Source organism: Symphodus melops, assembly GCF_947650265.1.
Source record: "Symphodus melops genome assembly, chromosome: 17".
NCBI classification, from domain to species: Eukaryota; Metazoa; Chordata; class Actinopteri; order Labriformes; family Labridae; genus Symphodus; species Symphodus melops.
Window position 1 is genome coordinate 10,939,024 of NC_136707.1, and position 11,423 is coordinate 10,950,446.

The 11,423-nt window shown below is 39.5% G+C and overlaps 1 protein-coding gene across 2 annotated transcripts; it reads left to right on the forward strand.

The window, feature by feature from the left end:
- The first annotated feature begins 1,844 nt into the window (after positions 1-1,844).
- On the forward strand, positions 1,845-8,156 carry naa60 (N-alpha-acetyltransferase 60, NatF catalytic subunit). 2 transcript variants are annotated; one of them, XM_079366027.1, is made up of 7 exons: positions 1,845-1,988; positions 3,497-3,612; positions 4,041-4,170; positions 5,050-5,146; positions 5,517-5,751; positions 6,211-6,376; positions 6,497-8,156. In XM_079366027.1, exons 2-6 carry the CDS (start codon positions 3,503-3,505, stop codon positions 6,365-6,367), a joined length of 729 nt encoding a protein of 242 aa, XP_079222153.1. In that variant the 5' UTR covers positions 1,845-1,988; positions 3,497-3,502; the 3' UTR covers positions 6,368-6,376; positions 6,497-8,156. The 2 variants fall into 2 exon arrangements, with proteins under 2 accessions (XP_079222153.1, XP_079222152.1); XM_079366026.1 differs by lacking the exon at positions 1,845-1,988 and adding an exon at positions 1,997-2,806.
- Positions 8,157-11,423: the final 3,267 nt, after the last annotated feature.

Genomic DNA, 11,423 nt, shown 5'->3' on the forward strand with positions numbered 1-11,423 from the left:
ACAATGATTTAAGAAAATATGAATAACATATAATTAAAACAATAAATATGAAATGAAAATGATGTGGAAAATGTCAACTTAAAACATGTATCTTCAAAACTGTAAAAAAGGTTCTGACATTATTTCACACTTTTATCTGTTTTTCAAGTAGATATCGAACGAAAAGTTCCGATATAATCTATCCATGAAAACTCATGTAATAATAATTTCTTCCTAAAAATATTGTTATCTCTATTGCACCACCTGGCTAAGCCACACTCATCTCTTGAACTATTCAGTGTGCAGATGATCAATAGAGGCTATTTTTACCCACAGTGTTTGCAGAAGCATTGAGAAGGCAACAGGTGGCAAGAATACGTGATAAAGTCAGTTGTTTTAAATAATTTGTTGGAAAGTGTTTTACATTTTACATGATTTCCTTAAACAAATTGAAATATGCATAAAATTAACAATAATACTGATAGAAATACATGTCTTACATGCAGTTCAGGTCCCAAAGTCTGGTGAAAAACATTAATTTGTCTTTAATAGATGCACTTCTCAAAGTGAGGGAACAAATAATTTTAAAATTTAACAAAAAAAACCGATATACAATACATTTAAATGACAGAGCTGACTGCTTTTTACAGAAGTATACAATTAATTTTAACAGTTGACATTTTACCTTTATGCCCTAAGAATATAGGCTTTCCCTCAGCTTCAATAGTTGTCTTTCTCATGACATGACTTGAAATGTAAGTAAAGAGTTATTGACTGAAGGATTATTAAGGATTATTAAGGTGACAGGGAGTGGGCAAATGGACTACATTTGTTTTTCAATAGATTTGATTCTGCTCCCAGCCCCACCCCCAACCAGCAGAGCTCTGACCAGCCTGCTTCTCAAACACTCCACCTGAGCGCCCTGTCACCCGACTCAACAACGCTCCCCTCCTCCTCCTCCTCCTCCATCAATGGCCTCTCCATAACAGCTAATCAGGTGAGAAGTCATCTGAGAAAGATCAAGGCGAGGAAGGCCACAGGTCCAGATGATGCATCAGCTCTGGACTCCTGAAGGACTGTGTGGACCAGCTCTTTGAGGTTCAACCTGAGCCTGAGTCTGGAGAGGGTCCCTACTCTGTGGAAGACATGATGCGTGGTGCCACTCCCAAAGACATTGCACCCCACGGAGCCTAATCACTTCCGACCTGTGACTCTCACCTGTCACAGAGGATCACAGGCAGCATTGCGAGGGTCATGCTCTTTGACTTCTCTAGTGCCTTCAGCACCATCCAGTCTGCACTGCTCAGGGGTACGCTAGAAAGAGCAGGAGTAGACTGTCACCAGACGGTATGGACAACAGACTACCTGTCCAACAGACCACAGTACGTGAGGCTTCAAGATTTTGAGTCCGACATAGCAGTCTGCAGCACAGGGGCCCCACAAGGTACAAGTGCTCTCCCCCTTTCTCTTCAACCTGTAAACCTCAAACTTCTGTTACAACTCTGGGAGCTGGCATCTGCAGACATTCGCTGATGACACAGCCATCCTTAGGTGTGTGTCTCAGGAGAGTGACCAGGAGTACGGGCAGGTCATCATGGACTTTGTCAACAGGAGCAAGTTTTACCACCTTCAGTTCAATGCTAGCAACACAAAAGAGATGGTGATAGACTTCCACAGAAAGTCACCCCAGACTGCACCGGTGAACATCCAGGGTTTGGACATTTAGATGGTGGAGACGTGCAAATACCTGGGTGTTTACCTCAACAATAAACTGGACTGGTCACACACAACAACACAACACCCTGTAGGCAGGTGCAGCCAAAGTCGACTGCACCTGCTTCGGCAGCTGAGGTCCTTCGGGTGTGCAGGACTCTGTTATGACTCTGTGGTGGCGTCTGCACTTTTCTATACATTGGTCTGGTGGGGAGGATGGAGCACAGAGAGAAACAGGAAGACTGTTCAGGAGGGCTGGTTCTGTCTTGGGCTGTCCTCTGAACTCTGAAGAGGAGGTGGGTGAGAGAAGAAAATTAGCGAAGCTGACATCATGCTGTTTCTCTCAAACAACATGCTCATAGCTGGGTTTTTTATGTTTTGCTATTGACACTCTTTATTTTTCCTGTTTCTGAGATGCTGAAACAACTAAATTTCCCCCATTGGGGTATCTCAATAAAGTTGATCCTCATCCCTATCCTTAAACTTATAACACGTGCAAATGATTGTGTATAGACCAAATTATAAAGACGAGCTATATGTGTAATTTATGTAGAAAACCCATAAGAGATACAACTCATTAATAAAGACAGGGTCATTTATTTTTATTTTCTCTTATTTTTGCTAAACCGCTGGGGATCTTTAAGATATGTTTCATCAAATTGCAGGTCTTCTAATGAGGAGGTTAAGAGTAGACATTAGACCTCAGCAATGTTTTTTTAAATAATGGTTGAAACCAAAAAGTAGCACCAAAACAACCAAAGGAGGGGAGAAAAAAACCATTGACAACCAAAGTACGTTTATTCATTTTTAAGCCCAGTAGGGGGCGATGAAACAGTGAAAGTGACTTGCCAACGGACGAAGGCGTGTCATAGTGACGTCACTGGTGTAGCTGCCACTAACAGGAAGAAAACGTCCAGCAGTTATCTAAGCAGTAAGAGCTCTGTCTGCTTTAGCTGCTTGTGTAGCATTGGCACAGTGATGAAACGGTTTTATGAGTCAAGAATAAACCTGTGTTTTATTATGCTGTGTCCGGAGTAGTACACTGTGTTGACTTATACCCAAAGGATAAGAACTGTCTTCTAAGACTTTCCTCCGGGTCAGGTGTTGAAACAAGGTACGTTAGCTTAGCAACAACACGTTAGCACCGCGAGATGTGCTTAGCATGTATGCTAATTATAGAGGCTGTTGTTTTTCTTTTTTATAACCTGCTTTACCCTCACCACATACTGCATTTTTTTTCTGTTTTCTTTTGGTCGTGTACATACTTTTTTCCATTGTTGGTACTGCTGAAATGTGAAAATTGTATTGTTGATACAACCAGAAGCAGGGTTCAACATCAACCAAAAAACAGAATAAATATTTCTGTAAATGTCCGCAATCGCAATAGATCATTTAATGACTAATGTTGTTTTTATATGAGTTGGATTTGTCATCTTTAATGAAGTGAGACTTATTTCACTGTATTGTTCAGCCATCACAAACAGTGTAATGCATTTAGCTCAGACTCGTTGTGTTCAGGATTATTTCTGTGTTTGATCCTGTCAGGGGTCGATCACATGTGGTTTCATTAAGATGTCAGTGGGAAGACGTTTACATTTAGCTTAATCTGTTCACGAACACAAAACAAAAGTTTGAAGTTGTCTCTGTGTTTCATTCTATTGGATGTGAAACTCCATGTAGTGCAATGTTATCTGTAACATCTGTCAAACAGACAGATGTTTTGTTTCACTAGATCTCCTGATCAACAGGCGGGTCACAATAGCTGACGTTGTACCTCACCAAACCTGTCTGTTGGTCCCTTTAGGTGTGAATGAGTGACGTGGTGCCTCCCACAGCTCTCAGTGAAGTCCAGCTCCGCTTCCTCTGCCACGATGACATAGAGAGTGTCAAGTTGCTCTGTGGTGATTGGTTTCCAATCGAGTAAGATCCATGACTTATGATCTTGTGTTCAATACCTTTTCATCAAAATCTGAATTTACCAATTATTTTTGTACCACTTAAGGTGTATCAGTGGACGTCAATGCAAAATCTATTTAAGTAGCTAAAACAATTTTGTGCACAACAACATTTTGTATTGTTATGATTTGCATTGCTGAACACTTAAACACTACACCGAGCAACCTAAATTGGTTGACTCTAGCACAAACGTAAATTGTGAGTTTGTGTTTACAGATGCACAGTATTTGTCACAGTCTTCTTTAGCTGTGAGACTTAAAACAAATACTAAAATCAGCAGAATAAAAGTATATAATTGTCCTCAGCAATTATGTATATTTAGGACTGTGTAACACATTCCCATATATTTATCCCCATTCATAAACTTCTACCTATCTGACTTGTGACTGCAGGTACCCAGACTCATGGTATCAGGACATAACCTCCAACAAGAAGTTCTTCTCCCTCGCTGCCACCTTCAGAGGAGGCATCGTGGGAATGATTGTGGCCGAGATCAAAGGCCGGACCAAAGTACACAAAGAGGTACCGTGTTCATCTGTTATTCAGCTGCAGGGCTTTCACGAAGAGTTAATTCTCTGAAGTCTTTGAGTTAGTTTCAGGTTCAGTGTATCCTCTCTCACTCAGCTGCCCGTAGGAAATGTTTAAGTGGAACACATACACATAGTAGAGGCTGTTTTTAGCTGCTAATTAGATGAGCCACAAGCTCTTGACTGAGTGTCGTTACTGAATAAGAAATAAAAGGCGTAATAGGCGATGAGAATGAAATTGCTGAAAGAAGGGATGTCAATAACCTCTCCTTTGTTTGAGTACAAGCCTTCTATCCAATCAGATTATTATTTGTTTAAACTTTATTATGATCGTTCTATGCAAAAAGGCTTGATTGAGCTGCAGTAGAAATATAGTTGTCAAGATCATCCTGAATGTGTGGTATTCTTACATTTTACTGTTCTCCTTTTAGGCTGTTTTTTTTGTGTATATAAATCATCCAACTTACAGGATGAATCACCTGCGTTCAAACTTAATTTTCCTGTGGCTTAGTTTTTGCATTTTGGAGTCTGCCTCTCAGTGGATGATTTGCCTACGCAAAGATGCAGTGTGCTGCCTGCATCTGTGCGTTCTCAGGGAGTGACACCAAATTACTTGACTGACATTTTCAAAGTTTTTTTTTTTTTTTTTTTTTTTCATTCAGTTTCAAATCAAATCCAAACTCTGCTGTGGATGATAAAAGAGCTGCTGCTTGTCGAGGCCAGGACATTCATGGAATAGAGATGTTTTAATGCCAGCAAGTTTTTACTAATTGAATAAAGGTTAAATAATAAACGTAAAAAAAAGTAACGTCTTTCATGGTCCTAGAGAAAGGTTGGTCTTATCTGTACATTTCTGTCTGTGTTTGTGTGTTAGGATGGAGACATCCTGGCCTCCAGTTTCCCTGTGGATACACAGGTAGCCTACATCCTCAGCCTGGGAGTGGTCAAAGAGTTCAGGAAACATGGCATAGGTACTGTTAGTCATCACACTCAGATGGACATGCATACGAAATACATACATGCATGCATATATGTATCATATGAAAGTCTGAATGTATGAGATGAAAGTGAAAGTACCTTTCCATTCTGATTAACTAAAAATACCTACAATCCAATTGATTAAAAACTACAACACCAGCCAACACTAATGTTTTTTATCCACTCCTCACTCTAAATGTGAGAACACAACTCACTTCAAAACAAACGTGCCAGCGGCTGCATTCATTCCTGAGGAACTCGGATCAATCAACAGCAGTGGAGTCAGTGCATGTAGTGTAGTGATTGGTGCAGGTCTGTTGACCTGCTCCTGTTTAACATTTTCTCTCGCCTTCCACCATTCAGGCTCCTTACTGCTGGACAGTTTGAAGGAGCACATCTCAACCACAGCCCAGGACCACTGCAAAGCAATCTACCTGCACGTTCTCACCACCAACAACACTGCCATCCACTTCTATGAGAACAGGGACTTCAGGCAGCACCACTACCTGCCCTACTACTACTCCATACGAGGAGTCCTCAAAGACGGATTCACATATGTGCTCTACATAAATGGGGGGCACCCACCCTGGACAATATTATATCCTTTTGTTGAAGCAGGAAAAGCACAAGAAACACAGTGTGGAAAAGACAGTGACATGCATAAACAGGATATAAATGTTTATTAAAAGTGAGAGGAAGGATACAGTAAGGGCTGCAGTGTGTCGTGTCGCAGCAGTGAAGGCCTATTGTAGCATAACTAGAGACTGATAAAAACTTTGAAGCCCACCTTTAGAGAAGAGCAGGAGTATGTCCTGGTAAACTGAATTGAACTAAATTGAATGCTCTGCCTTCCATGCTACTTTTAGAAACAGGCCTGTGTTGTGTGCCCAATGTTTGAGAGGGGTTAATAGGAAAGTAGGAGCTGTTTGGAGCTGACGAATGAGTCTACAGTGTCTAGATTATTTGAGGTAAAGCTCATATGTTTGTTTATAAAGCAATCAAACTGACCTACCACGTGGGAAAACAAAACTTTCTTTTCCTTAATTCTCTTTTCCACTGACTACATCCAGCACATCGGTTCCACACTTGCCAGCTTGAGCCCCTGCTCCATCCCTCAGAGGCTGTATCGACAGGCTCAGTCCCTGCTCCGCTCCCTCCTGCCCTGGTCCAACATCGCCTCCAAATCGGGCATACAGTACAGCCGAACCATGTGACACAGTACGGTGGGTGGGAGCTATCCCAACAGGAGGCTACTTTTTGTTGTTGTTTTTGTTGTTGTTGTTGTTGTTGTTGGTGATACCACGTATTTATTCTGTGTCTGATGTTCCTTCTCCTTCTTTCAGGGGTGCAACTTTGGTTTCTCATCGGTCTTCCCCTGTGCACACCAAGAAATACACGCACACGCCTTCTAGTATGACTTTCCACTGCCTGTGTATGACACAGGACTCAGGTTCAACCTCCGTTTGAGCATTCACATTCTAAAATACTATTCTCCATTCAGTACACGTTTGGCACTGTTCACACACGATTCAAGTTGTGCAGCTGTAGTTCTTTGAATCACTGATATGCTATTCTATACATACGACACTATCCAATAGTTATAGTAGCCTGTGTTTGCCCAGTCCTAAGCCGACTGTCAGACCTGCTGTTTTTTCAGACTGCGGAGCAAAGCAGATGCAGTCGGCTCAGCTCAATCCTGTTGAGTTAGGAACCCAGGCGGCAAACACAGTTCCTAGTTTGGGTTGTAAAGGGGTATGAACACACACACACACACACACACACACACACACACACACACACACACACACACACACACACACACACTAGCAACCCGACAGAGACTAAAGGTTCAAACCTGCCTATTTCTCAGTCTCTCTTCCCCCTGTCCACCTGGTCACAGAGACGATGTATACTGTTTGTATATTATATATACTAAGCTAATATATAAATTTCTCTAAATATGTATGTCTATTCTATCCTGTCAATAGTTTTAAAATAACCAATCCTGTTCCCATTTTGAATATTCAATGAATAAGCGTCAATTCAAGGTTGAAAAATAGATACTCAAGAACTGGACTGTGAATCTAGCTTACAATGATATGCTACCAGGGTAGAATTACACGCCGGGAAACTTGAGACAGAAATGTAAATGGGTGATATATATTTAGTAGCGACTGGAGATTCCTGAAGTGATTCTTCCTCTTTAAAAGTCACAATGATGATTTTAGGTTTGCTGTGTTCAATACTTGAAACGACGACAAAAAGCTCACAAACTCATCACACATTATGCAGCACTGCTCAAAGTCTTACATTGAAATGCCATTAGAAATCCGGTTGTTCTCCGAATGTTACCCATCTATATTTCATACCAGAGTAAAAGGCGGGTGGCTTGGGTCTTTTATCGGAGATCTGTCTGCTCCATGGCTGTAAAATTGCTGTTAATGTAGAGAAATGTATATTTGTTTCTAGATTTTAAATTATAGCCCACATTAGTTTTTGTATGCCAGCCTATAAAAGAGATGAGAAGAAGAAAGTACTGCTCCCAAACACAGGACCTACTTCCCGTGTGTATGTCTGTTTGTATGCACACAGGATCAGAAATTAGCACCCAGAAAGTGCCAAATGTGGATTCAAAATCTGCCTGTAGACAAGTGTGTAGAGTGCACCCAATGTGTTTAATATGTCAGTGACTAACATTGAAGTTTGTCAGAACCTGATCCGGTGTGTTAAGCAAGTCTTAGAATGTAAAGATAACAAAGCACTGAAAAAGGTAAAGGGTAACTGTATGAAAAATGTGCATTCATTGTTTAAAAGGTGAACATTTCTGTTTACCAGTCCTGCACTGGTAACTTTTATTTAAGTTAAAGACATAATGTATGCAATAAACTTGTTCCATTTGATTGATTATAAAAGCTGAGTCAATGTGATACCCCTGCTGTGTAACTATTTTACTTTGCTGTAACTTATTCATTGGGATTCTCATATTACACTGTTGTGAGCCTGGGCCTTGTATTCATTCAAAGTTTGCCACATTTCAAAGTGCTTGTCTTTAATGGGCATCTAAATGTTTAATATTGGGGTTAAACCATTAATTTGTAGCTGTGATGCACAGTGTTGAAATTAAGTGTTGCAGTCCAAATTCAAACTATTGGAGAGAGCCTCAGTTTTCCACCGGCTCTGCACCTCTTGAAAGCTTTCTGTGTTCTAGCCTTTCACGTTCCTGGATGTGGAGCTTATTAAAAATGCATAAACTTTTTAGGTCAGGTAGGCTCGGTTTCATCAGAACCAGTTCACTTGCCAACTTCCATCGCTGCAACACCTGTTGACAAGTGATAACTGGTTTCATCTGTGTCAAACATAAAACCTGAAAACCACCTTCTCTCGTCAGAACACAGACAAAGTATTCCACAATGGAATAGAATCAGAAGGGGGACATGCAGGCAGCTGCATTGTCGTCAGAGAAGCCAGAAGTTCATCTAAACATTTCACTTCATGTCTGATGATACAGTAAGGTCGTTTTAACAAAACAGCAGAAGAGACAACTTCAAAAACCCAATATTCTCGCTTGATGTGACTTAAAGCATGTAATGTGGTATGTCATGAAGCGTTCATTTCAACGTTTTTTCATAATCCAAGCACCATCCTTCTCTTAAAATAACGTATCCGACATAACCCTGATGTCATCACACTTTGCAAAGTTCCTTCACGGCCAGAAAATGCATATTTCATTTTTAAAACTGGTGGAGAGGGTCTATACCAGCTTTCTTCGTAAAGAATGCATTTCAACGTGAGGACTTCTCGGTAACAGATTTTCTTTCAGTCGGAAGACTTGTGGCTTTTTAATATTGTTCATGTTTTTTTTTAAGATTGCAAATGACTGGGCTGGGATTTTCTGCTCACAAACTAGTTTCAATGATGGTTATACACTGTGTGTCTTCTTCTGAATATTGTACATTTCTTTTTTTATTATGGAAGCTCTTTTTGAGGGCATTATGAGGGTTGTGTTTGTGGCTGAAGGATAATATCGTAGGAGGTATTTATCACATTGATTATTGCAATGTTACACTACATACACTTCCAATGTTTAGATTACCCATAGTGACAATGTTCTTTGACCTGTTGGATTCCCCAAAGAGTCAATTTGACACTTTAACCTGACATGTAAAAAAGAAATAAAACTGAATATTTTTGACTGATCTGGTAGGTAAGAATCATTTAGAACTCACTGGTCAAACTTGTACAATGGAGTGGTCTGTTTTTAAAGACATTTAGGATCATTAATTTCAAGGCTGCATCCTTGATCCTACTAACCCTGTAATGAGCCCAAGCTTTAAAATATGGACTATACTTGAATTAACAATTCATTGTCCAATTGTAAAAGAAGAGTTGAATCACTTTAACACTCCTCTTTGCTCGTACCTTTGAATTTCCCTCGGGATCAATAAAGCATCTATCTGATGCTTGACTTTGTACAGATATCTTTAATATAGTTCCATGAGCAAAAGCCCATGGCTTCTTTACCACTTGTCATTTGCCACTCTCTCTCTCTTTCCCTGATTTCCAACTCTATCCATTGGCCTGTCTCTCTAATAAAGGCATATCAAGGCCAAAAATAAATTTTAAAAAGAAAAGAATGCAAGGACGATACACATTCATGCTGGGTTGTCGAATGATTGGCATTTCATCCTCAGTGGCTGAAGACAAAAAAGCATAAACAAGATACACTGCTCTGAGAATACTGCACCTCTCTTCTTCAATCTGCTTGCTGCTGCTAGTGCTGATCTGTTCTGAATAATGCAGCTGCTCCAGCCCCTTATTTCGTGACAGTAGGATGTTGGTAATATCGCGGCTGCTGCTAACAGGATTTTGTGTGGCAATGCAACAACAACTTTACTTTTAAAATCAAGAGCTGTCTGTCTTTGCGGCATCAGCATCAAGGTTGTTTTTTGTTTTGTTTCTTTGTGCTGCTGCACTTCTTCTTCCATTATTGTCTATTTAATTTCTCCTTTTTTCAACACTTTTCTTTCAGACTTGATGCCCTTTGAGTATTTCCTTCCTAGCCACTGACACTTCATATTGTAATCATGTGGCCATGGCAGGATTTATTTCCACAATTTGTTATCCACATATTGCCATCATTGCCAAATGCTAGTCCAGGCCTGCAACATTGTGTGATTCCTAGAAAATATTTTGCACTTGTGTGCCTGAACCATAGTAGAAGTCTATTTTCATCCATTCTGAGTGTAAAACGTTTAGTGAGTTATTAAGAACCTTTAGCCGCTCAAAAATGTAATTTACATAAGCAAAGCAAAATCCTATAGTTACAATTGATAACACATAATGTGACAGGAGGCCTTGGTGAACAAGAGCATTAATGGGATAATTTGTCTTGCTTTATGGGATCTTTTGTTTCAATGTCTTCTTTCCGCTGAAGTGTTTCCAAAACATTTACAGCATAATGTATAAAAGACGACAAAAAGACACAAACATAAGTGAGCATAAATCCAAGTCTTTTTACTTTCAGCAACCAAAATAAAAATGAAGTTTTAGCTCCCTCTGCTGAATTTAAGAAAGTACTCCATGTTAACCATCATCAAGACTTAGATCTGTCTGTCTGTCTGTCTGTCTGTCTGTCTGTCTGTCTGTCTGCACTTCCAGAATCTATATGTTAGCCTCTATAAATAATATTGTATTAAATGCACATTCAAGGCCATAAGAATTGACTAAAAGCATACAGTAAGTTTGAGTTGTCTAGAAGACTACATGTTAATTCAGAAAAGCGATACATTTACATTTACTTTTTTATTTTAAGTTAACTGTTAGGCAAACTGCTTTTAAGAGTCCAGAGTTCAGGATTTGCATTTAGGCTAATACTGAATAGCTCCACATTTTAAATGTAAAGAGAATCATCACTACTTTGGAACATTGCAATTAAATCAGTAAAATATTGACCTCGGTGAGACATGACTGCTAATCGCAACTGAACCAAATCAATACCTTAATTTCTACATTAAACAACTGTACGAGATTTTGTAAAGATAAACTATTAAACGAACAACTAATAATACATTTTTGTATCAAAGACCGAGTCAATGTGCTAATTTCTTTATTTTTCTAATTGATAATGAACACAATATGTGTTAGAATACTATCAATAGTAAAGAGAGAAACAGCGATTGAGAAAAACGTTTAAATACTAAATATTCTATAAATAAAGACGATATTGGAACTGCGTGTTTGTCTTTACGGTAGTCTACATTGTGTGTTTAA